This window comes from Schistocerca cancellata, chromosome 8 (genome assembly GCF_023864275.1).
Source record: "Schistocerca cancellata isolate TAMUIC-IGC-003103 chromosome 8, iqSchCanc2.1, whole genome shotgun sequence".
Taxonomy (NCBI): domain Eukaryota; kingdom Metazoa; phylum Arthropoda; class Insecta; order Orthoptera; family Acrididae; genus Schistocerca; species Schistocerca cancellata.
Genome location: NC_064633.1, coordinates 336492196 through 336519862, shown reverse-complemented (window position 1 = coordinate 336519862; position 27667 = coordinate 336492196). Strand labels below are relative to the sequence as shown.

The following is a 27667-nucleotide window of genomic DNA, read 5'->3' as shown; positions in this document are numbered from 1 at the left end:
AACAGAAACCGTAGTAGTGCTTTGAGTGGCCCGGCAGCAAATTTCGAATTATGGAAAATATTGCTCAATAATAAGTATTCTTCCTTTGCGAACATGACTACTAGATGATATTTTTCATCAAGAAAAGCTAAGCTTTCACTGGTCGGAAATTTTTTTTTGCTTTTTTTCCAGGCATGTGGTTAGGCAGTATCCTAAGACCACAGCTTAAATTGCAGCAGCTGAATATTTCTGACAAGCATGATTGTAAATTTCACTGCAGTGCACCAAACATTTCGTGAGTTACTTTATTGAATACATATCCCGTTGAGCACTTCAACCTTTCCATAGAAAAGCCGATTACATGGCTGTCAGTGAATTTCATTGATAATTATACTTTATGCCATCGGTATTGCATAATTTGAAATCTGTGAAAAAACTGAAACAAATATGAAAAACTAATCTTGAAGCTTGGTCTTTTTAGTGTATGTTACCCTTTAAGATATATCAAACAGAAATGTGCCATTAAAATTTTAAAACATGGCATCAATGGTTGGTCTGAGTGGCTGATCCTCAAAGCGTTAGCTTTTGAGAGAGTCAAACGCTCCATGATTTAAGAAATTCATCGCACATTCTCACACATAACATAATTTGTCTTGTGTGAAAAGGGATTTACTTTGAAAATAATACTTCTCAAACCACCATTAACAATATTTTCCAACAGCCTGTTCAAATCTGAAAGCAGTTTGTTGTTACGAAGTATGACATAGTCTTTATCCTAAAGCCTTTGCACTATGTTTTGTTGTTGTAAATAGTGCATTTTCTTTGCAACTTAACTTTTATTTTGGTGTTATTCTCTCATTTTTGTGTTTTATTGCTACAATATTATTTGGCAGTAACAGGCTAAAGTCAATTCTTTGTTACAGTATCCATTCTTACCAGTCAAAACCTACAGAAATGTAAAATAATGAAAAAGTCCTGGAATCCTAAAAGAATTCCCAGGTATTTCCCAGATGAAAGAATTCCCAGGTTTTTCACAGATTTCCCAGTGTGTATACACCATTTTATTGTTCAGATACTTTCAGAACCATTACTTTAAAGTTTTTAGCATTATTATCAATTTTAATAAATAATACTTGGTTTAAAAACACAGGAACAAGTGATGACAGCATAGTTCACGCCTGAGCAAGTGATAACGGGCAATCTGTAAACAAACAATGGAAAACAATGGAAAATCCAACGTGGACTGTAACAATATTATGAAAGGAAAGTTGCTACTTACCATATAGCGGAGATGCTGAGTCGTGAAAGTTGTGAGCAGTCTTTTTGTTGTGCCTATCTGCGACTCAGCATCTCTGCTATATGGTGAGTAGCAACTTTCCTTTCATAATATTGTTAGAGTCCACCCTGGATTTTCCATTGTTTGATTTTTAAGAAATTAAACTTATAAAAATAACTTGCTCAGAGAACAGCAATTTAAAAAATCAAACTAAAACAACATTTAAAGCACCCTGTGTAAAGTTAAATTAATTTAAAATGGCAATTGTTTTCTGAAGGGAGCACATACACTCTTCTGAAAGTTAATAGGTTTTCCCTGCAGAAATGTCTGGAGATTCAACAATAATTGACACCTTGCAAATATCCTCTCTCTCTCTCTCTCTCTCTCTCTCTCTCTCTCTCTCTCTCTCTCTCTCTCTCTCGCTTTTTTTTTTTTTGCCAATGAATTGATGGAAAAGTTTCTGTAGGATACATAAACTGAATAGGAACATCATCAATGAAACTATATGGTTCCAGTGACCTTTTCATGTCTCAAACTTCTATGATGTTTATATGCAGAGTGAAGTGAGAAACAAAAATTTGTGCCAAGACCAGGATTTGAGCGCCCATGTCTCTTGCTCACTTGCAAGATGCGCTAACCACTATACCACAATGGTACACCAGCTTTGCACAACTGCATGGACTACATTAGCAGGCCTCCCTCCTCAATCCAAATTTCCATTCATGGTTTGGCATAGTGGTTAGCGCATCTGCCTAGTGAGCAGGAGATCCGGGACTGAATTCCAGCCTTGGTACAAACTTCCATTCATCTACACAGTAACATAATGTTCTGTTGCATTTATTTCATTTATGACCCCTAAGCATCACAAATTGTAATATTTACAAGTTTACCTATCTATATGGGACCAAATTTTCTTCTCTCACAACAAATGTCAATTTATTCCTTAAATTTTATTTCCACTTAGATCCACATCACCACTGATCCTCCTTGCTTCAGACTTTCCAAATCAAAAGTTCTGGAAACTTCTGGGTCCTTGAAGCGTTTAAAGTTTGGCAAAATATTACACAAGATTTGAACATGTCTGATTAAAAGGCTCTTCAGAAATAAACTACAATAAAAACTAGCATAGGCCATGTTAACTCTAAGGAACTGAAACAAAACTGGTACAGATAATATTTGATTTTGTAGATTATATCAAAACTATTGAATTGCCCTGACCGAGATGAGATGTTACTTGTAGACACTATGGAGAAAAGGAAAGATGAAGAAGAATGTGAAGTTAGTGAAGAAGCCGCTGAGGAAGTATCAGTGCAGTAGCGAGTCGCATATTTAGCTTTCATATTTGTTTTGTAGTTTGATTCTTAATTTTTTTCCGAGGGTTTGTGCACTTGCATATTTAATTACATAAAATCCTTGCGTATTCTCGTATTTGAGAGGAGTTGTTGTTGTTGTTGTTGTTGTTGTTGTTGTGGTCTTCAGTCCTGAGACTGGTTTGATGCAGCTCTTCACACTACTCTTTCCTGTGCAAGCTTCTTCATCTCCCAGTACATACTGCAGCCTACATCCCTCTGAATCTGCTTAGTGTATTCATCTCTTGGTCTCCCTCTACGATTTTTATCCTCCACGCTGCCCTCCAATACTAAATTGGTGATCCCTTGATGCCTCAGAACATGTCCTAGCAACCGATCCCTTCTTCTAGTCAAGTTGTGCCACAAACTTCTCTTCTCCCCAATCCTATTCAGCACCTCCTCATTAGTTATGTGATCTACCCATCTAATCTTAAGCATTCCTCTGTAGCACCACATTTCGAAAGCTTCTATTCTCTTCTTGTCTAAACTATTTATTCTCCACGTTTCACTTCCATTCATGGCTACACTCCATACAAATACTTTCAGAAACTACTTCCTGACACTTAAATCTATACTCGATGTTAACAAATTTCTCTTCTTCAGAAATGCTTTCCTTGCCATTGCCAGTCTACATTTTATATACTCTCTACTTCGACCATCGTCAGTTATTTTGCACCCCAAATAGCAAAACTCCTTTACTACTTTAAGTGCCTCATTTCCTAATCTAATTCCCTCAGCATCACCCGACTTAATTTGACTACATTCCATTATCCTCGTTTTGCTTTTGTTGATGTTCATCTTATATCCTCCTTTCAAGACACTGTCCATTCAGTTCAACTGCTCTTCCAAGTCCTTTGCTGTCTCTGACAGAATTACAATGTCATCGGCGAACCTCAAAGTTTTTATTTCTTCTCCATGGATTTTAATACCTACTCCGAATTTTTCTTTTGTTTCCTTTACTGTTTGCTCAATACACAGATTGAATAACATCGAGGAGAGGCTACAACCCTGTCTCACTCCCTTCCCAACCACTGTTTCCCTTTCATGTCCCTCGACTCTTATAACTGCCATCTGGTTTCTGTAAAAATTGTAAATAGCCATCCGCTCCCTGTATTTTACCCCTGCCACCTTCAGAATTTGAAAGAGAGTATTCCAGTCAACAATGTCAAAAGCTTTCTCTAAGTCTACAAGTGCTAGAAACGTAGGTTTGCCTTTTCTTAATCTAGCTTCTAAAATAAGTCGTAGGGTCAGTATTGCCTCACGTGTTCCCATATTTCTACGGAATCCAAACTGATTCTTCCCAAGGTCGGCTTCCACCAGTTTTTCCATTCGTCTGTAAAGAATTCATGTTAGTATTTTGCAGCCGTGACTTATTAAACTGATAGTTGGGTAATTTTCACATCTGTCAACACCTGCTTTCTTTGGGATTGGAATTATTATATTCTTCTTGAAGTCTGAGGGCATTTCGCCTGCCTCATACATTTTGCTCACCAGATGGTAGAGTTTTGTCAGGACTGGCTCTCCCGAGGCTGTCAGTAGTTCTGATGGAATGTTGTCTACTCCCGGGGCCTTATTTCGACTTAAGTCTTTCAGTGCTCTATAAAACTCTTCATGCAATATCATATCTCCCATTTCATCTTCATCCTCTTCCATTTCTATAACATGTCCTCAAGTACATCACCCTTGTATAGACCCTCTATATACTCCTTCCACCTTTCTGCTTTCCCTTCTTTGCTTAGAACTGGGTTCCCATCTGAGCTCTTGCTATTCATACAAGTCGTTCTCTTTTCTCCAAAGGTCTCTTTAATTTTCCTGTGGGCAGTATCTATCTTACCCCTAGTGAGATAAGCCTCTACATCCTTACATTTGTCATCTAGCCATCCCTGCTTAGCCATTTTGCACTTCCTGTTGATCACATTTCTGAGACGTTTGTATTCCTTTTTGCCTGCTTCATTTACTGCATTTTTATATTTTCTCCTTTCATCAATTAAATTCAATATTTCTTCTGTCACCCAAGGATTTCTACTAGCCCTCGTCTTTTTACCTACTTGATCCTCTGCTGCCTTCACTACTTCATCCCTCAAAGCTACCCATTCTTCTTCTACTGTATTTCTTTCCCCCATTCCTGCCATTTGTTCCCTTACCCTCTCCCTGAAACTCTGTACAACCTCTGGTTTCGTCAGTTTATCCAGGTCCCATCTCCTTAAATTCCAACCTTTTTGCAGTTTCTTCAGTTTTAATCTACAGTTCATAACCAATAGATTGTGGTCAGAGTCCACATCTGCCCCTAGAAATGTCTTACAATTTAAAACCTGGTTCCTAAATCTCTGTCTTACCATTATATAATCTATCTGATACCTTTTGTATCTCCAGGCTTCTTCCATGTACACAATCTTCTTTTATGATTCTTGAACCAAGTGTTAGCTACGATTAAGTTGTGCTCTATGCAAAATTCTACCAGGCAGCTTCCTCTTTCATTTCTTAGCCCCAATCCATATTCACCTACTACGTTTCCTTCTTTCCCTTTTCCTACTAGCGAATTCCAGTCACCCAAGACTATTAAATTTTCGTCTCCCTTCACTATCTGAATAATTTCTTTTATTTCATCATACATTTCTTCAATTTCTTCATCATCTGCAGAGCTAGTTGGCATATAGACTTGTATTACTGTCGTAGGCGTGGCCTTCGTGTCTATCTTGGCCACAACAATGCGTTTGCTGTGCTGTTTGTAGTAGCTTACCCGCATTTCTATTGTTTTATTCGTTATTAAACCTACCCCTGCATTACCCTTATTTGATTTTGTATGTATAACCCTGTATTCACCTGACCACAAGTCTTGCTCCTCCTGCCACCGAAGTTCACTAATTCCTACTATATCCAACTTTAACCTATCCATTTCCCTTCTTAAATTTTCTAACCTACCTGCCCGATTAAGAGATCTGACATTCCACGCTCCGATCCCTAGAACGCCAGTTTTCTTTCTCCTGATAACGACTTCCTCCTGAGTAGTCCTCGCCCGGAGATCCGAATGGGGGACTATTTTACCTCCAGAATATTTTACCCAAGAGGACGCCTTCGTCATTTATCCACACAGTAAAGCTGCATGCCGTCGGGAAAAATTACGGCCGTAGTTTCCCCTTGCTTTCAGCCGTTCGCAATACCAGCACAGCAAGGCCGTTTTGGTTAGTGTTACAAGGCCAGATCAGCCAATCATCCAGACTGTTGCCCCTGCAACTACTGAAAAGGCTGCTGCCCCTCTTCAGTAACCATACGTTTGTCTGGCCTCTCAACAGATACCCCTCCATTGTGGTTGCACCTACGGTACGGCTATCTGTATTGCTGAGGCACGCAAGCCTCCCCACCAGCGGCAAGGTCTATGGTTCATGGGGGGAGTAATATGGCTTATTGATAGCTGTAGAGTAAAAATTCGTGGATTCGTTAGTCAGTTGTTTGTTTTGGACAGCTCAGAGAGCCTTGAGCAGCCGTTGGTGAAGTATTAGTGAAGCAGCAGTGCAGTAGCGAGTCGCATATTTAGCTTTCATATTTGTTTTGTAGTTTGATTCTTAATTTCTTTCTGTGTGTTTGTGCGCTTGCATATTTAATTACATAAAATCCTTGCGTATTCTCGTATTTGAGAGGAGTAATATTGTTTATTGATAGCCATAGAGTATAAATTCAGGGAGTCGTTAGATATTAGCAGTAGGATGGATAGGGTGTGTGCGTGCTGTGTGCGGGCGCAGGAGGAACTGGCCGCTTGCGAGCAGCTGAGCATGCTGTTGGCCACGGTCAGCCGCCTTCAGGCTGTTGCCTTGAGGTGCAGTGACGGCAGAGGGTCTGGCGCGTCGCTTGAAACACCCCATTTGCTGCGTCCGCTTACTCAGCTGCCGAGGCACCTTCTAGTGTACCCGGCATGTTGGGGCCACCCTCACCTCAGGGTGAGTGGCGGACTGCAACGTGTTTGTGTCGCTCGAGGGGGAGGGCCAATGTAGAGGCTGGCCTCGCCCCTTCATCCTGTCAGCCGGCCGCTCCTTCAGCAGGGCCCGAGCAGGCACACGGGGACAAAGGCTTGCTGGTTATTGGGAGCTCCAACATTAGGCGGGTGATGGAGCCCCTTAGGGAAATAGCGTACAGGGCTGGAAAGAAATCCAACGTGCACTCGGTTTGCCTGCCGGGGAAAGGGGCGGGGGGGGGGGGGGGGGGGAGGTGGGGGGGGGGGGGGCTCATCCAAGATCTGGAGGCAGCCTTGCCTGCGGCTATCGAGTGTACGGGGTCAGTCGTCTGCAAGCAGTTGCTCACGTCGGCACCAATGATGCCTGTCGCTTGGGTTCTGAGGCGATCCTGAGTTCGTGCAGGTGGCTGGCAGATTTGGCGAAGATCGCTGGCCTCGCACGCAGGCTGCAAGCAGAGCTCTCTATTTGCAGCATCATTCCCAGAGTGGATCGGGGTCCTTTGGTTTGGAGCCGAGTGGAGGGTCTCAACCAGAGGCTTCGTCGACTCTGTGACGGTCTTGGCTGCAGATTTCGAGACTTGCGCTATTGGGTGGGGAATTGTAGGATGCTCCTAGGTAGGTCAGGGGTGCACTACACAAAGGAAGCAGCTGCTCTGGTAGCAGAGTACTTGTGGCGTGCACATGGGGTTTATTTAGGCTAGGCAGTAGTGCGAGGTGTCCTGATGAACACTCACCAGTCAACGTGCAGGCAGGGAAATCAGGACGCGCTCAGTGTAAAGACACAACAGCTATCACGATATTAGCAATAAATTTTCAGAGTGTTCCGAATAAAGTTCCTGAATTTACTGCCCTCCAGGAAGCATGTGGCGCACAAATTATTCTTGGGACTGAGACTTGGCTGAACTCTGAGATAGGAAGTTCTTAAATATTTAGTGAGGGTTGGAACGTGTATCGGAAAGACAGATTAGACACCGTAGGAGGTGGTGTCTTCATTGCAGTTAACAAAAATATTGTGTCAACTGAGGTCGAAGTAGAATTTGATTGTGATGTTATCTGGACATGTTTAACAGGGCTAGGGGAAATAAAGTTAATTGTTGGCTGTTATTACCGGCCACCAGGTTCCACCGTGACAGTTCTAGAATCATTCAAAGGGAGTCTACATTCTGTATCGCAGAAGTACCCGGATCACACTATATTAGTCAGAGGCGACTTCAACCTACCTAGTATAGACTGGGATGTCTATGGATTCATTACAGGTGGTACAGACAAGCTGTCGTGTGAATTACTTTTGAACACATTATCCGAAAACTGTCTTGAGCAGCTAAATCGACAGCCAGGACAGAATAACATCAGAATTAAGCAAGGAGAGAGGTGAGAGCTTACACTAAAAGATATATGGTTGATATGGGAGAAGGAGACACTGCTAGAAGAATGGAAATTGGCTATAATATCTCCAATATAAAAGAAGGGAAGCAAAATGGAATGTGGTAACTACAGAGGAATCAGCTTGTTGAAAGTAACACGTAAAGTACTGTCCATCATTATCCTCTGAAAATTTCAACCATTCATAGAAAACAACATACACGAGTACCAAGTTGGCTTTCGACCAAACCGATCGACAATAGATCACATTTTCACACTAAGACAATTGTTTGAAAAGCACTGGGAATATGATAAAGATATCTGCAGCCTGTTCGTCGATTTTCAATGTGCATATGACAGCATCCACAGGAATAGCCTATACAATGCAATGAGTGACTTCAGAATCTCTGATAAGCTAGTGAGAATGATGCAAGCTTGTATGGAAGGGTCAAAGGCAGCGTTATGTTTTCGAGGAGCCACATCAGAAACATTTGTGGTTGAGACAGGCCTCAGACAAGGGGATGCTCTCTCATGTGTTCTGTTCAGTGCCATCTTATAGAAAGTAATAAAAGAGTGTAGGCAACAGTAGTGGACTGGAGTACAGGTGGGTGAACTTTTCTAGTTATAACCATGTAGTTAAATTACTTAACAATTTCATCTAAGAAATAATTTGTATTTAGTTGTGGGGAGGAGTTATTCACAGCACTTCAGAAAGTCATTCACTTTATGATATCTCTCAATCTTGGGAGTGAATCTTCATGGTGACGAGCTTATAATAAAATTCTGTGGAATTAACTTACATTTGAGCTGAGTGTGATGAAGTTTGAATCAGCCGATGGTGCCACAGCAAGGGCCAAGGTGTTGACTGGGGTTGGTGGAGATACTGGTGTAGATTCTTCATCTTCAACATCTTGGTCTTGATCCCCTAGTTGCAAAGTCTCTACTTGACAAACATCTGTAAATATAAAACACATGATACTTTCGAAACATTATTCGTATTCAAAATTTTTAAAAAAAGTAGGCAAACAATATTTGTGGTGGGACAAGTGGCTAGTAGCATTCATTAAAACTATGACTAGTACCGACACATAAGCGAATTTAAAAACAGTAATCAACATCAAGCTTTCAGAAGTTATAAAAATTCTTGGAAATACGGAAGCGTCCGATCCCGCCCGTCTACTTTGACCCATGACATCACAAATATGGCGGAAACAAACACACACACACACACACACACTTTCCACAAGAAGCCTAATGACACTAACGGGACAAGTGCGGGAAATGGGGTGTTTTGGGTGGGGGGGCAAACTAAATACAAACAAATTTAGGCGCCTTGTGTAGCTACAACGTGTAAGTGAAGACAGCCATGCATGAATACCCGCCCACCTCCCCAGGGGTCGTAACCCCTGCAACCCATAGAAGATAAAGATGCTTCAGTAGCTGATTAGTGTTTTTTGTCTTTAAAAAAAAAAAAAAAAAAAAAAAAAAAAAAAAAAAAAAAAAAAAAAAAAACCCTCACGGGATAGAACGAACAGATCAGAAAGATAAATATAATAAACTAAAACAGAAATTGGAGGAAACCGATAATTAAAATAAGTGATAAGTGTTTTTAAATTAAAAAAAAAAATCTCACGAGATAGAACGAACAGATCAGAAAAGTAAATAAAATAAGATAAAACAGAACTGGAGACAGCCACACTCAAACCAAACTCCGCGCCGTCATGACGTCACACACGACAACACCCTTACGTCACGGGTCAAAGCCGATGCGTGGGATCGGACGCTTCTATCGACCCAAATTCTTTCATTGGCAGACAGGGGAAAGAATCTGGGTGGCTAATCAAACTCGGGAAAAAAAGAGTTCTCTGAGAATTCCTGGTCTGAGAAGGAAGATGGTGTCAAGAGGCTCCTGACAAATTAATGGTGAATGGGGTGCAGCATACCACAACACAATAAAGACTCTTTCCTCTTAGTCCAACCATGTATCAGCAATAAGCAGTAATTTAACCAGTTTTTAAATAATGATAGTTTATAGGGAATAATGATCATATAATTTACATACTTCAAGATAGTAAGCATTTTAAAATTTGTAATTTACGGAACTTTATAAAATTCCATTTCTATGCTAGGTTAAAAACACAGAATTCCCTGAGATTTTTTGAAATTCCTGAAATTCCCTAAGATTCCCCTGATTTTTCAATTCTCTAAGATTCCTCTGATTTTTCCAGAAAAAATTAATTCCCTAAGAATTCCAAGTTTCTCTGAAGAATTGCCACCCTGAAAATGTATAATCAAAAGGTAAGATGCAGGTATCTTGAATGCTAAGAAACACAACTTCAAAACTTGAATGAAAAGCAATGTGCATGAAGTGATTGAAAGAAACAGTGGAATAACGGCCATAATACAAATCCCATTGTGTGTAATAATGTTCTGTTACTAATAGGATAGCAGCAGAGCTGAACAAACAAAGGTACACAGTGCAAATGGAAACAAAAGAAATAAAGGACAAAAAAAGCATGAGTCTCCTAATGAAGACAATTATTATTACACAGAAAAAGCCTGTGGAAGGGAAAGTAGAAACTAAGTGTGATTAAATTATTGTAAATTAAGATCAGATTGCTAACGAGATAAAAATCAAGATGCAGACACTGCTTCTGGAGCACTACACAGCCCTGTTCTGAAGACGACAAAGAAATCTGTTATGGAGGTGAAGTGCCCCGGCCAGCAAAAAAATTAATCAGAATGGTTTCAAATGCAAAAATACTTCCAAAATAGAAAGGACTGAATTTAATGCCTCATCAGCATGCGTAATTCAGAGAAAGTGGCAGTAGGAACTAATTAGGAAAGTGATTTCATAAAATTAAAAACAGGATGGTCACATAAGTATTCAAACCCCGACTACTTTGCTGGGTAGCATACATAAGTGAGTTTTTAATTTTTTATCCATTCCCATTTTTTTGGTGGATGGGGTGGAGGTTATTAAGATCTTATTTCAAAACATTTTCCATCATGGGTGTAAGCAGGTGTCTATCTAATCAAACCACTTGGTGATGACTCAATGATATTCCTCCATGTTAATACTGTTCACAAATATGTAATAATTAAACACAGCTTCTGTCAGGCATTCAAAGCAATTGAGTTGAAAAGAGAGTTACACATTTAGATTTTGACCAAAACCTTCTTCAGAAAAGGAAACACACACATTCATTCACACAAGCAAGCGCTCCCCATGCACACATAACCACCGTCTCCTGCATCTTGGACCGGAATGCCTGTTGTAGCACTGCAAGGCCCTCTTTTTCGTTTGTAGAGTAGCTCCTCTCAGGCTTGAGAGTAGTCTGGAAGTGTAAGCTACAATCTATTCAGCACCTTCCTGCATTGTATTAGAAATGTAACTATGATAAAATGGCTAGCATTAGTGTGAAGTTCTGGGATTCTCATTATACAATGGTAGGACTGGAGCAGATGATGGCACATCCTTAAGGATGCATCTCATTCATGGAAAATTTGGTGTCGCTCAGCAGTAGTTCTTGCTAGGGATGTGCTTTGGTGCAGAAGTCTTATAAGCTGCCAGCAATACAAGTACATTCTGAGAAAACTTCTTGCATCATGTTGTTGTTGTGGTCTTCAGTCCTGAGACTGGTTTGATACATCCCTCCATGCTACTCTATCCTGTGCAAGCTTCTTCATCTCCCAGTAACTACTGCAACCTACATCCTTCTGAATCTGCTTAGTGTATTCATCTTTTAGTCTCCCTCTACGATTTTTACCCTCCACACTGCCCTCCAATACTAAATTGGTGATCCCTTGATGCCTCTGAACATGTCCTACCAACCGATCCCTTCTTCTAGTCAAGTTGTACCACAAACTTCTCTTCTCCCCAATCCTATTCAGTACTACCTCATTAGTTATGTGATCTACCCATCTAATCTTAAGCATTCTTCTGTAGCGCCACATTTCGAAAGTTTCTATTCTCTTCTTGTCCAAACTATTTATCGTCCATGTTTCACTTCCATACACGGCTACACTCCATACAAATACTTTCAGAAACGACTTCCTACATTTACATCTATACTCGATGTTAACAAATTTTTCATCTTCAGAAATGCTTTCCTTGCCATTGCCAGTCTACATTTTATATCCTCTCTACTTCGACCATAATCAGTTATTTTGCTCCCCAATTAGCAAAACTCACTTACTACTTTAAGTGTCTCATTTCCTAATCTAATTCCCTCAGCATCACCCTAGTTACCTCGACACTACATTCCATTATACTCGTTTTGCTTTTGTTGATGTTCATCTTATACCCTCCTTTCAAGACACTGTCCATTCTGTTCAACTGCTCTTCCAAGTCCTTTGCTGTCTCTGACAGAATTACAATGTCATCGGCGAACCTCAAAGTTTTTATTTCTTCTCCATGAATTTTAATACCTACTCCGAAATTTTCTTTTGTTTCCTTCACTGCTTGCTCAATATGCAGATTGAATAACATCGGGGAGAAGCTACAACCCTGTCTCACTCCCTTCCCAACCACTGCTTCCCTTTCATGTCCCTCGACTCATATAACTGCCATCTGGTTTCTGTACAAATTGTAAATAGCCTTTCGCTCCCTGTATTTTACCCCTGCTACCTTCAGAATTTGAAAGAGAGTATTCCAGTCAACATTGTCAAAAGCTTTCTCTAAGTCTACAAATGCTAGAAACGTAGGTTTGCCTTTCCTTAATCTAGCTTCTAAGATAAGTCGTAGGGTCAGTATTGCGTCACGTGTTCCAACATTTCTACAGAATCCAAACTGATCTTCCCCAAGGTCGGCTCCTACCAGTTTTTCCATTCATCTGTAAAGAATTCGCGTCAGTATTTTGCAGCCGTGACTTATTAAACTGATAGTTAGGTAATTTTCACATCTGTCAACACCTGCTTTCTTTGGGATTGGAATTATTATATTCTTCTTGAAGTCTGAGGGTATTTCACCTGTCTCATACATCTTGCTCACCAGATGGTAGAGTTTTGTCAGGGTTGGCTCTCCCAAGGCTGTCAGTAGTTCTAATGGAATGTTGTCTACTCCCGGGGCCTTGTTTCGACTCGGGTCTTTCAGTGCTCTGTCAGACTCTTCACACAGTATCATATCTCCCAATTCATCTTCATCTACATCCTCTTCCATTTCCATAATATTGCCCTCAAGTACATCCCCCTTTTATAGACCCTCTATATACTCCTTCCACCTTTCTGCTTTCCTTTCTTTGCTTAGAACTGGGTTCCCATCTGAGCTCTTGATATTCATAGAAGTCGTTCTCTTTTATCCAAAGCTCTCACTAATTTTCCTGTAGGCAGTATCTATCTTACCCCTAGTGAGATAAGCCTCTACATCCTTACATTTGTCATCTAGCCATCCCTGCTTAGCCATTTTGCACTTCCTGTCGATCTCATTTTTGAGTCGTTTGTATTCCTTTTTGCCTGCTTCATTTACTGCATTTTTATATTTTCTCCTTTCATCAATTAAATTCAATATTTCTTCTGTTACCCAAGGATTTCTACTAGCCCTCGTCTTTTTACCTACTTGATCCTCTGCTGCCATCACTACTTCATCCCTCAAAGCTACCCATTCTTCTTACACTGTATTTCTTTCCCCCTCCTTGTCAATTGTTCCCTTATTCTCTCCCTGAAACTCTGTACAACCTCTGGTTTAGTCAGTTCATCCAGGTCCCATCTCCTTAAATTACCGCCTTTTTTAGTTTCTTCAGTTTTAATCTACAGTTCATAACCAATAGATTGTGGTCAAAGTCAACATCTGCCCCTGGAAATGTCTTACAATTTAAAACCTGGTTCCTAAATCTCTGCCTTACCATTATAGATTCTATCTGAAACCTGTCAGTATCTCCAGGCTTCTTCCATGTATACAACCTTCTTTTACGGTTCTTGAACCAAGTGTTAGCTATGATTAAGTTGTGCTCTGTGCAAAATTCTACCAGACTGCTTCCTCTCATTTCTTAACCCCAATCCATATTCACCTACTACGTTTCCTTCTCTCCCTTTTCTTACTGACGAATTCCAGTCACTCACGACTATTAAATTTTCATCTCCCTTCACTATCTGTATAATTTCTTTTATTTCATCATACATTTCTTCATCATCTGCAGAGCTAGTCGGCATATAAACTTGTACTACTGTGGTAGATGTGGGCTTCGTATCTATCTTGGCTAGAATAATGCATTCACTATGCTGTTTGTAGTAGCTTACCCGCATTCCTATTCATTATTAAACCTACTCCAGCATTACCCCTATTTGATTTTGTGTTTATAACCCTGTAGTCACCTGACCAGAAGTCTTGATCGTCCTGCCACCGAACTTCACTAATTCCCACTATATCTAACTAAGCTATCCATTTCCCTTTTTTAAATTTTCTATCCTACCTGCCCGATTAAGGGATCTGACATTCCAAGCTCCGATCCGTAGAACGCCAGTTTTCTTTCTCCTGATAACGACATCCTCTTGAGTAGTCCCCGCCCGGAGATCCGAATGGGGGACTATTTTACCTCCGGAATATTTTACCCAAGAGGACGCCATCATCATTTATCCATACAGTAAAGCTGCTTGCCCTTGGGAAAAATTATGGCTGTAGTTTCCCCTTGCTTTCAGCTGTTCGCAGTACTAGCACAGCAAGGCCGTTTTGGTTAGTGTTACAAGGCCAGATCAGTCAATCATCCAGACTGTTGCCCCCGCAACTACTGAAAAGGCTGCTGCCCCTCTTCAGGAACCACATGTTTGTCTGGCCTCTCAACCCTCCGTTGTGGTTGCACCTACGGTACGGCTATCTGTATCGCCAAAGCATGCAAGCCTCCCCACCAATGGCAAGGTCCACAGTTCATGGGGGGGGGGGGGGGGGGGGGGGAATGAATGAATGAATGAATGAATGAATGAATGTATCAAGGAACTGGAAAATCTTTGATTGCCCTCCTTTTCAATTTGCTGGGTGCCCCTAGATTTTTATTACTTTGGCAAGAGAGAGGCACTTTAATGGATTCAGGTGGAGGCCAGCAGTATAAAAAAAAAAGGGAGAGAGAGGGGGGGGGGGGGAGAGAGAGAGAGAGAGAGAGAGAGAGAGAGAGAGAGAGAGAGAGAGAGAGAGAGAGAGAGAGAGAGAGAGAGAGAGAGAGAGAGAGGGGGGGGGGGGAGGGTTTTTAACTCTTCACGGACCAACATATGTTATGAAGGCAGTCTTTTCCCAGTTAGCTTTTTCAACCTGAATTTGACAGCAGCCTGTCTGCATGTCCAAAGTTTAGAAATACTTCCCTCCTTTCAAGCAGTCTAGGGTGTCATCAATGCACAGCACAGGGTATACATCTTTACTTGTGATTGCTTTTAGTAGTTGGTGATCAATGCAGAAACTCCATGTGCCATCCTACTCTTTCACAAGAAGGTTCAATGCCATCTTGCAGCAGCATCATCTCCACTTTCTCCTGGATTATCAACAGGCGACACCCTACACGAGTAATAGGTACTTGGTGGATGATCCCCAGTTTTGATAAGGTGTTTCACCAATAGCTGCTTGGACTGTCTTTTCTCCACCCTGGATTTCAAAGCAACCAAAAACTGGCACAAAATGGCCAAAAATGACCGACACTGCTCCATGGTCAGGCCAGATCCCATTGGCAATTCAGTAGGAGCTCCCTTCCTCTGAACTGTCTGTCATGATAGTGGAGCATTGTCATCGATGGCATTACACTGCCTTTCCTCAACTGGATTGGCTGTCCCTACAAACATACCTTTAGGCTCCCATCCAATGTTGTATCTCATCTCTTACAGCCTAGCATATGAAACGGGAGAGTTCATGCTAATCTTCCACAACTGTCATACTATATTTTGTTGCATTTTCTCAGTGTGCTGACACCACTTGTATTCTTTGGTTGCTACGACATCTGTTACCAGAATAGCTTCTGTAACAACTTTCATCAAGTCTGATATTTTGTCAACTTGTGTAGTATTAAGGTTAAAAATGTGGCACAGGGCCAAAACACACTGTATGTAGGTCTATTGTTTCTTCATTATGTTTCAAGTCTCTCTTCAATTATTTTTCTGCTAAATAGATTTGCTGCCGATTGTCACCAAATTATTATTATTATTTTCAGTTTGGCCCAGAAATTATCCCAGCTACTGAGCTCTTTGTTGCTCTCAAACCACTGTTGAGCTGTGCTGTACATGTAAAAGTATACTTTTGTCAAACGCATGATGTCATTCCACCTGTGTAAATGGGGACTTGATCGATGTCTTTTTGTTAGGTCCTGACCAGTATTTCCAGAAAACACTGAAGCATGCCTAGCATGCAACTGAGTTTGTGCTGTTTTAGATCCATTTTCCTGAATATATGGACTTGGGAATTATGTCCTGCTTGAATCTTGGTTCCTGTCCATTTACTTGACAGCTTTTATGTTGCCTAATTGGAGCCATGTCAATGTAGATGTTTTGAAGTACCCAGAGACTCCACTAAACAATGTCCTGCATAACCAGAATCAAGTTCATATCCAAAAGCAGGATCATCAATGAAATACAACACTAAATGCATATTTATTATGGAGGCCAATGTGCAGCCAGAACAGAACAGAATTGAACCATTGGACAGACAGTATTGCTATTAATACACAAACTGAACATTCCAGAATACACAAACATAAGAAATTTTGAGAACCTTCCAGAAGAAATAAAACTAAATTACAAATAAATACTGAGGGTAAAGTTTAACTGGTGATCTGCAGCTTCCAGCCAGTGACACTAACTGCTGTGCAACACCACCTGCTGCGTTGTTTGAAGCAATATTAATCATTACTTGTTTTCCCATCTTAATCATAACACACTTTATTTACAAAGAATCTTTAGTCACCATTTTATAAATATAGTAATCATGCGTTTATACATTTTATTACTTATACATTAAAAACAGTATTCTTCATGAATTTCGCATAAAATTTACTTACAGTGTTTATCAATGGGCTTTTCCCTTGTTAACAGAAGCTGAAGTCAAAACTTAGTTACACTGGGCAACTTTTTGACTTTTATTAAAACACTTCTTTAGCGCAGTGCGAAAAATGTGAGGACAATCTTACTATGTACATCAGACTTTTTCTTGAAGCCAAATGCATCAATATATTTTGATAACAGTGAGAGTGAATTATATTGGTTACAGCCATGCATATATTTACCTCTTGACTGTTATCCATGGACAAATCAAAGCCAACTGACCATGGATATGGAAAGAAGCCATATCAAGGATATAGTTGCAGAATTTTTAAGGTACAACATAAATAGCTATAAAAACATACATTATTCTTTTGACAATAACATACTGAGTGAAATTGTGTAGTGTTAAGGCAATGGACCCATATTGGCAAAGGGTGGCGTTCAAACTCCCATGGGGCCAATATGAAGTTGTAGTCTTCAGTCTGTGAACTGGTTTGATGCAATTCTCCATATCATAAAAGTGGCATGTCCTTTGAAAATATGTTGGCTGTTGTTTTCCACAGGTTTCAGCAATGTTGTAACATCAACATATCAGGGCCATAATGGGTATGTTAAAAGGCAAAATCCTTCGATCAGCCAGACTGTAGTTGCTGCAAATGCTGAAAAAGTTGCCATCCATCTTGAGGACCAGACATACAGAAACACAAAAACACTATCTCTGTGTGATGATGTAACCACAATAGGGCTCTATGCATTGTTGAGACATCCATACTACCTCACTATGGTAAGATTGAAGTTTTGTATGGGACGAATATGAATCAATATCTAATTTATTTCAGAAGTCCGATAAGATACATCAAATGCTCAAAAAATGGTTCAAATGGCTCTAAGTACTATGGGACTTAACATCTGAGGTTATCAGTCCCCTAGACTTAGAACTACTTAAACCTAACTAACCTAAGGACATCACACACATCCATACCTGAGGCAGGATTCGAACCTGCGACCACAGTAGCAGCACGGTTCCGGACTCAGCCACAGTGGCCGGCTTTTGTGCTCAAATGACAAAAAAATCAACATAACATGTCACTCAAATGGGATAATTGCTCATATTCCATAGATTCTAATGAACTGAGTGTGGTGGTGAAGTGGTAAAACAATGGAGGCATTTCAAAGAAAATCCCATCTGGCCATCCACATTCAGGTTTTCCCGATTTCTCTAAATGGTTCAATGCAAATGCCAGGACGCTTATATTGCATGAGTGTAGCCAACTTCCTTCCACATCCCTCCCTAAACTGAGGTAAACTGTCAATGGGATGAGAAACCCTAATCTTTTTTATGTCATTTTTGATCTGTGAAATAGAAGATTCTTCAGGTGTGTAAAACAAGTCAAAACACAAGTTAACAAAAGAAGAAACAAAAAGGAAGACAATAAGGGCAAGGTATTAACAATATGGCTATATTGCTTAGTGCTATTTGTGTTTATGCTAGTTATTTTTAATGCAGCAAATCAAAAGACATGTCAATTACACAGATGGCTGCTGTTTGTTTTCTGCAGATACCTGAATATTTACATACTTACATTAGTGCTTTTCAAAGGAAATGGCTACCAAAATGTTACGAGACTGCTCTGTCAATAATGTGCTGCTATTTGACATACTTACAGTAAAGCCTGATATGTGCCACTACCAAAGCAAAAATATTCAGTCATTGACTGTAGATCAGATAATTTGTACACAGAGTGGGTCTTGCGGAAATTTTTTAATTTTCTTTCCGATTCGTAGAGATTCCAAATTTCTTTCGTTATGTTAGCTGGAAGTTTGTTAAATACCTTTGCACTAGAATACAAAACTTCTACATTGACATACATACTCCACAAGCCATTGTATGGTGCATGGCTGAGAGTATCTTGCACCACTACTTCAGTCCTAACCATAGACACTCCGACCTCCTTAAAAAGACATTCACAAGAAGTGTAGTTATATAAAACAATTGGGTAAATGCTTGCAGAAAATGGGGAACTGGACAGGATTTCAAACAATGATTTGTGCACTAATCAGTGGAGTAGGACAATACACTGCTAGATGATGTCTTATGGACAACTTGTATTTAGCAAGATCATTCCCAAGAGTTATATTACATATTAGTATTTCACCACAACTAAGATTTTGTATTCACTTTCCTTGGCTTTGCTGACTCAACCAAATTGTCACTATCAATAACCTACACGTAAACCTACTCTACAGGTTAGTGACATCATAAACTACATTAAAAAAAAAAAAAAAAAAAAAAAAAAAAAAAAAAAAAAAAGGCAGTTTGTTCGCTTCTTGTATCTGGCTGCATATCTTTGTGTCATGGAGCACGTGACATTTACTATCTGTAAATGAACATAAGACATAATCCACTTTTAGCAAGATTTCTCTCCAGTAAGAAGGTTATCTTAGGTTTCTTCTTTCTTTTAAAAGGCTTAAAATACCTTTCTGACTGACGGCAAGGATTCTACAGGGAGTGTTCATGGCGGGAGAGGCCAAGAGCAGGAGACGGATACATGGCTATCAAAAATTAAATCGACTGGTAGTATGATGATTGTTATAATGCCATTAAGAGCTGCGAAGTCTAACAGTTCATACAAGAATGTATCAGTGAGTTTGCTCTTTTTTTTTCCTCTGACTTTTCTTTCGGTTTTAGTTGTGTGTGGTGCCATTGCCCCAGTTAGAGCTTTAACAACAAATTAGTGTCAACATTTGTTTAAATGTTTGAAGTAAACTATTGTTCTTGCAATGAATTAAATGTTGCAACAAAAGTCTATGCTACTCTGAACGATAAAGGTGTTGCTAATATATGGCATATTTGATATTTAAAAGCAACAGTGTTATTACAACGGCCCAGTTTAATTACTCATATTTATTTCACTTCATTGAGAAATATTTATTGGGCAGGTAGGGAGTAAAAGGCTATCATCAGTATCGACGCACTGACAGTTATGGCTACGTGTGTCGTATCGTCTGAGTGATAAATAGGAATTGGACAATACGATTTTTACCGTTTTCCTCGCGGTGTGAAGCCTCTGAACCATTCGCCGGTAATGATATCACCAGATCTGGATTCCCTGGCTCCATTGTGAACTGCAGGGGCCCGTCATATCCTTTACGAAAAGAGGAACAAACATATGATAATTATTCAATATTACACAGTAATAAAAATTACAACAATTATAAGTACAAACCATGCAGTTCTCTTCCTCGTGATGGGAGCGAAAGCCTCGGCTGAAACCCATTTGGGCCTTTAGCTGAAGAAGCACGGGCGTCTGAGGCTTGAACCATACCAAGTGTTTGCCTTTTCTGGCGCATCTTCTGTTCCATCAATTGACGCTGAATAACAAGAATTATTAGTACTTGACACAGTAATTACGTAGAACAATTTTGCCGATATGAAACAACGCATTACCTGTTGCTCCAATTTCTGTTGGCGCAGATTAACGGCGCTCATCCTGGTTTATTTTGTTGAAACCATTCGCAACGAGAAACGTTAACTACCTGTCAACAAATTGTTAGTACTACCAATGACAAGAAACGTGAAGACAAAAATCAACATTGTACGCGCCAAAGATATAATACATTATACACAATAAGCAACATACCGAAAAAAAATTTTTTTGGTATAATTCTAGAAATAATACGTAAGGACTGCATAACTGGACTAGTATGTAAAAGACGACAGAAAAACGTATAATTACATACAGTATAGAAGGATCAGCTAGTACACGTACATGTTACTTTTCTAGTGATGTCTGCGGATCAATGTATCACACTATAAAATCAGAGATGTTTATGAACGTGGGCCATGTGGTCATTTGCGGTAAACACTCGTGCTGTTGTTGTTATGTTTTTGTAATACAAAGTGTTTTTTAAACAAGTATCTTGTTGACAGCATCATTCGTCCAGTAACATAGACGTAGAATGGCGAAAAGTAAGCATTTTATATACTAAGGAAATGCGGATCTGATTTAAATCACCAGTCTAAGATAATCGATAAAATATAGCATTGTACGTCTAATTTAACTTTATTGCTGAATTTATTAGTTTGATGATATTAGTATTACAACTCTATGTTAGTTACTTCATCAAGTTACACTTACGATGTATAACAAAAAATCGTTTTTGTTGACAGCTATATGTATTCGATAGACGATTTTGTTGCCTACTTGTAATACAGGTGATCTGAATGAGTTATGTAGTGACTGATGTAACTAAACGCAAAATAAATTTTAACTCTAATAATTCCAGTCTGTATCAACAAAACTTTTATGTCCTCTTAAAATAGTGTTTTGTGCAATAGAAAGTCCTGCAGACGAACTTCGTTACATATTCTAATGCACATTGTGTATGGGCCTAACACTTAATGTGTCGTAGTTACAAAAGGCATTTCTTGCATGAAAATGCAAACATTCTTTATACTCTGAGCTTTTTTTTCGTAATTACGGGAATATAAAACTTCCAATGAATCTGTAAAGGAAAGCATAAAGTCAATATTGGAAAGACAGAAAAACAAACATGCAGCATACCAAAGTAGAAGATGTAATTATGACTGTGATGAAAAAGATATGGTTGTAGACAAGACATTCAGGTAGGTGAATGTCTGGTAGATGGCGCAAGGATGTTGTTTGCTGCAATGCAAGAAATATCAAAAGATTGAAACAAAAGTCTGATGTAAAACGGTAGACAATATTAGAGAACAGCCATGAGCTACAAATCGATCACTGTATTTTTTGACAAAGTTTGAAAGGTAACTTTATTCAGCAGTGAAAGTCAAGTCCCTATTGAAGATGGTGTTGATGGTAATATGTGAATTGAACAAAAACTTACTGTATTAAGTTCTGTATATTGTGGAAGTTTATTTAGACTACAATACTTTGTCATCAGCAAAATGAATGTAGTTCATATATATTCTTTAATACATATTCTTTCTTTGTTTCAGCAGTTGAAGTACTGGTATGTGAACTCTTAAGATCTGCAGAGAATAGTGATGGTCATATGGATTTCATTGCCAGATACTCTTTGTAATTCAAGGTTTCCCATTATCTTGATGAAGTTTATTGAAGTAATGATAATTAAATCGAAACCCTCCTCCATCATTCTGGTCCACTGTTCCATCCACTTGATTCTTTCCTCCGCCACCACTCTTTTTACTTATTTCTTTCTTGCGTGATATTCTTCTCTTGTCTCTACTGTTCTCTTCTGGAACCATACCCTAAAGACTCTATTCTTCTTATGTACTATATCCTTTGTTTTATTATTCCACCAGGGTGTTTCTTTCATCTCCTTTTGTTGCTTGGCCTCCCACATATTGCTTCTGCCGCACTTATTAATGTTCGCTCTTCTACAATTTTTGGTTCATCCTTTGCAATGCTTTCCTTTACTACTTGTTGGTACTGTAGCCTGCTTTCTTCCTCCTTCAACTTCCATACCTTCATACGTCTTTCCTGGTTTTCTGTCCCTTTAATATCCTTAGTCCCTCTCAGGTTCATTACCAGCAAACAGTTGTCGCTACCCAAGGCCTCTGATGGTATTACCTTAATGTCAATGATGATCCTATTCATCTCACTATCATACATGAAGTAGTCAACTATCAAATTTCTCTTTAAGACTTGACTGTACTCTCTTCCTGAATCAAGAGTTCCCAACCAGCAAGCCATTCCTTTGACAGAACTCCAATAGTCTTTCACCTTCCTCATTTCGGCAGCCCCAACCCTCTGGTCCAAGCACACTTTCACAGCCTTGTCTTTCTCTTCCAACGTGTGTGTTTAAATCTCCCATTACTATCATACTCTTTGTTCCCATCTGCTTCTGCATTTCCCCTTCAGACTCTTGCTTCCCCTCAGAAGTGCAACCCACCTGCTGCGCATACACATGTATTACCTCTATGGTTGTGCCCTTGAGTGATATTTTGGTATTCATCATCCTATCACTTATTCTCTTCACTTCCACTTTTAATCCATCTCTTACTACTATTCTGACTCCATTTCGCCTTCCCTTGTGATTTCCACTCCAGTACAATCAGTAGCCTTTCCTCAGTTCTCTCCTTCCTTCTCCTTTCCATCTCATTTCAGCTAACTCCAATAGGTCTGACTTCTTTCTTTCCATCATGTCTATCATCTCTTCCACATTTCCAGTCAATGTTTGTATATTTAATGTTCCAAATCTTAGTCCTTGTTTGTAGCCAGTTCATTGTCGATTAAAGCTGTCCTTTCCGAGGGCCGTCCTATTTTTGAAAGCAGAAATCGTAATCCTCTACCGGCTTGCTGGACCTGCATAGCTTCACCAAAGCCCTGTTAGCTGTCACTTTTCAGGGTTCCTGTAGGACCTTCACAGCTACCGTAGTGGTCCCGGGGCACACACAGTCCCCACTGTACCTCACTTCTACAGGCAATCCCCTACTTCACACCATTGCCCATTTCCCACGACTAGGATGAGGGGTTGATCTACATAATTAAAAAAGTGCATTTCTGTCAACATTGTAAAAAAAAAAAAACAAAAAAAAAAACTTTCTATACGTCTACAAATATTATGAATTATATAGTTTTGCTTCTCTGTAACCTAACCTATCTTCTGAGATAAGTCGAAAAGTCTTCCTCCTAAGCAGCTTCTCCAAGTTTTTTTTTCCCATTCTACAGTGCATAATTTGTTTCAAGTATTTTGCTAACATGAGTTATTTAACTGATAGTTCAGTAAAAGTCATTCCTGTTGACACTTGCTGTCTTAGGAATTGGAACTATTACATTCTTCTTGTAACCTGAGGGTATTTTACCCGTCTTGTATATCTTGCTCAGTAGATGGAATAGTTTTGTCATGGCTGGCTCTCTCAAGGATTTCAAGAACTCTGAGAGAATAATACCCTCAGTATACAACTGATTTGGCATGGTCCATATGCTTGCCACTAATCTTGCAGTTGAATACTATCAGGTTCTTTTTCTGTATTATAGTCTTAATCTTGCATTTATCCATGTTTCCGTAGAGGTGCTGTTTATTATACGAAGTAGAAATTTTATTCATGTCTTTCTGCATTTCCTTGTGATTCTGCCCTGTGTACAATTACGTCAGTAAATGAACAGATGCTGCTGCTGACCATGCCTGAAATCACTCATAGATGTTGAGGACATTAGAGATCTGCATAATGCTCCCATATCTGATGTCACTGTAGTTTTTGCTGAACGTTTACCGTCTATTATAATATGTTGTGATTTAGTGGACAGAAATCCATTGCTCCACTTACATATCTCTGAAGATAATTTTTACAATTGGATTTTGCTTGTTTATTGACAGTATGTTACAGCATTGAATGCCTTTTGAAAATCTAGGAGTGCAAAAACATCCATTTCATCTGCATCTAGCATTTTTTCAAGTCTTATTTGTGTGAATATCATAAGTTGTGTCCCAAACAAGCGGTTTTTTTCCGGAATCCTTGCTGATTCTTTTTCAGTCTTGTGATTTGTGACTCCATGCCTGATTGATGTGTTTCTTTTTAGATCTGTATCTTTTTTTTACTTTGCATCTTATGGGTTACGATCTATTTAGAATTAAAAAGTGTTTTAGTACTGTTACCTTTGGTAGAGTTTCTTTATTGTTTGGTTAAACATACCCAGTTTCTTTGTGAGCCCTATTTGCTCCTCACCAAATTAAGTACTAACAGGTATAGTATAGTATGTTATTATAAGAATTTCTTACTGTCCCGTTACTGATGATATCATGAATAATATACCTTTGTTTTCTGAAAGATATACCATGAGATTAACTTTTTTTGTTTCTAATGTGTAGATTGCAATTGTCATTTTCATGTTTTTAATAAAGATAGTATGAGTTTGAATATTTGCATTTATATGTTTGTGAATGTTTTCAGAAGGGAAGATCAGATCGAAGAATGGAACATTTAAGCCAAAGAAAAAGTCAACAAACCTCATTAAGAAAGATTTTAAGAAATGGAAACCAAAGAGTAAAGTTGGAAGGATTGTTTTAAAAAACCTGCCATTTAAGGTATTTCATAACAGTATTATAGCTTTTGTGTGGCAAGTCATGTAAACTATTTTGTTGCTGCCTGTAACAAGCAGTCAGTGTCTGTTTCTCTTTCAGTGATGCAGACTATTAACTATGGTAGAGTATTCATTATTGTAGAGTATGATTATGCTATTGTGTTGATTTATACACTATTGAATTTATAACCAGGATACAACCTGTCACATAAACTATAACAAAATGAAACTTGTGGCGTTGATGCTTGGAAGGCCATGGTTTCATATCAGTGAGTTGAAGTAGTTGCTTAAATCCACACTGTAGCAGCACCACCGTTTAGTTTTGTGCGATATTCAGAGCACGAGTTACAGCCAGGTGCGGGCCGGATTGCAGTAAGTTACGCATACCAGCAGTTGCGAAGGCAAATAGAGGCCACAGGGGTGTAGAACTGCTGGAGAGGGCGCACACAGCGGTTTCCATGGTGCAAGTCACAGGCAGAAGAGGGCCACTGGCCAACCTAAGTGTTATGTATGTGACGTGAACTGGCATGCTTGGCAAAACAGCCAAGTATAAATAGGTGCTGTTTTCTAATGAGATTCATTCAAGTGTGGCAGCTCTCCTGGACGGTGAGGTGTGTCACACCGTCAGGCTACAAGCAGTAACAGATGGGGGTGACAGCGTCCCAGTCCACGGCGGGTCATTAGTTCGACCCTCTGAGGTCGATGCAGGGTCGGCAGCCAGTGAGGGCGGGCCACTCCTTGGCTCGCTAATGCGGGCAGTCATCTCGGCTCTCGATACACGCCAGAGACTTTCGAGGCAAGGGCCAAAGATTCGGACGCCAGATAATGGGCACTTGTTTGTCACCATGTTCTCAGCCACGCCGGCGAGAAGAAGGAGCAGCTGCCATCCGCGGCTCTCACTGAGCATCACTGAGTCTCCTGGGACGCAGACCACTGAGTCAACCGTGGCATCCTGACGACGATGCACTCCGCTGGCATACAAGGCCGGCACGACACTGCGTTGCGTTGCACAGGCCGCGTGGGGTGCGCCCTCAGCATTGCGGGGCCTGTGACGCAGACCGAGGTGAACGGTGCACTGTAGTAGAAGCAAATAAATCATTTGGAAAGTTCTCGCCGAGTTTTAATACGGCACCTCCTGGCACCCATCCACTACAGTTGGTGTCAGAAGTGGGAGGAAAATAATGTGGTATCAGACGCCAAACGTGGCATATTGACACCAAGTTAGTGGGTGGTTGCCAGGAAGTGCTGTATTAAAACTCGACGAGAACTTTCAAAATGAATTATTTGCTTCCACAACAGTGCTCCATTCACCTCGGTCTGCGTCACAGGGCCCCGAAATGCTGAGGTAGCACCCCAGTGGCCTGTGCAATGCAATGCTGTGTCGTGCTGGCCTTGTACGCCAGCTGCAGAGTTCCGATTACGTCAGGGTGGCTGCGCCAGCAGCCGACTCAGCGGTCACTGTCCTTGTTGTCTCCGCGCCATTCGGCTGGGAGCTGTAGGCTGGCCCCGATGGTGCTTCTTCCTCTGCTGGCATAGCTGTGAAAGCGGCGGCAACAACCACCTGCGATCCGGTGTCCGAGTCTGATACCCTCGCCTTGGAAGTCTCTGGCGCATGTCAAGAGCCGAGGTGACTGCCCGCGGTAGCGAGGCGAAGAGTGGCCTGCCCTGGCTGGCTGCGGACCCCGCGTTGGCCTCAGAGGGTTGAACCAATGACCCGCCGTGGAATGGGACGCTGTCGCACCATCTGTTGCTGCATGTAGCCCGGCGGTGTGACATGCCTTGACGTCCAGGAGAGCTGCCACACTTGAATGACTCTCGTTAGAAAATGACACGTATTTATACTCAGCTGTGCGCCTCTATTTTGCTAATGCACTGCTTCTCATTATGTACGCGTAACACTTAGGTTGGCCAGTGGCCCCCTTCTGCCTGTGACTTGCGCCATGGAAACTGATGTGTGCGCCCTCTCCGCCAGTTCTATGCCCCCATTGCCTCTATTTGCCTTCGCAACTGCTGGTATGCATAACTTACTGCAATCCGGCCCGCACCTGGCTGTAACTCATGCTCTGAATATTGCACAAAACTAGCTTCCCCTATCCTAAACGGTGGTGCCGCTACAATCCTTTTTCTTGCACAATCGCATACAAAAGCAATACTGAAGCCACCGCATATTACTAATCTATGCTGCTTCCTATAAAGTGAACCAAAAATCCTCTCTAGCTTGAGCACTAATGATCTGAAGTCAGAGTTGAGGACCTATAAACAACAACAATTAGAAGTTTAGTTTCACTAAATTCAACTGCCCTTGCACAACATTCAGTACCTGTTCAGTGCAGTGCCATGATACGCCAATGGATTCAAATGAAATACTGTTTATTATGTACATGGCCATGCCCCCATTCTGCTAAGAACTCCTTGAAAAACAGCCAGCTAATCTGTATACTGGTAAAGGAAGCCTCTGAATTGTCAAATTATTTAAGTGGTACTGTGATAAACCAATAACGTCAGAGTCAACATATATAAGCATTTATCTCTAATACCTCTTATATTTTGATGAAATATGCTAATTCCTTCTCTATTTGGATACCTGACCTCCTCTGAAGGTGATTCCTTTGTTACAGCAATTTCCTTTAAGCAAGTATACCTATCAGCTGTCTGGACCACTTCAGCAAAGAATCCCATCCCTGGCCAATACCCAGTTGCTCATCTTATTTCTTAAATACTACCTGAACCATGGAATCAACCCCATTGGCCTAACTATAAAAATTCTTTTCTA

General features: G+C 40.3%; 2 protein-coding genes across 4 annotated transcripts in view; one reads left to right on the top strand and one right to left on the bottom strand.

Moving 5' to 3' along the window:
• The window catches only part of LOC126094633 (protein king tubby), a 68119-nt gene extending 47671 nt beyond the window's left edge, over nucleotides 1-20448 (bottom strand). The window contains exons 1-4 of the mRNA XM_049909120.1: nucleotides 20316-20448; nucleotides 20095-20239; nucleotides 19912-20013; nucleotides 8716-8870 (exon numbers count right to left, since the gene is read on the bottom strand). Coding sequence (XP_049765077.1) covers nucleotides 8716-8870; nucleotides 19912-20013; nucleotides 20095-20239; nucleotides 20316-20357 — 444 coding nt within the window. The 5' untranslated portion in view covers nucleotides 20358-20448. The remainder of the gene's footprint in view (nucleotides 1-8715; nucleotides 8871-19911; nucleotides 20014-20094; nucleotides 20240-20315) is intronic.
• A 253-nt stretch (nucleotides 20449-20701) lies between these two features.
• Nucleotides 20702-27667, top strand: part of LOC126094876 (RNA-binding protein 28) — a 134554-nt gene continuing 127588 nt past the window's right edge. For all 3 annotated transcript variants that reach the window (XM_049909509.1, XM_049909508.1, XM_049909507.1), the window contains exons 1-2: nucleotides 20702-20837; nucleotides 24765-24898. In XM_049909509.1, the coding sequence (XP_049765466.1) occupies nucleotides 20828-20837; nucleotides 24765-24898 (144 nt within the window). In that variant the 5' untranslated portion in view covers nucleotides 20702-20827. The remainder of the gene's footprint in view (nucleotides 20838-24764; nucleotides 24899-27667) is intronic.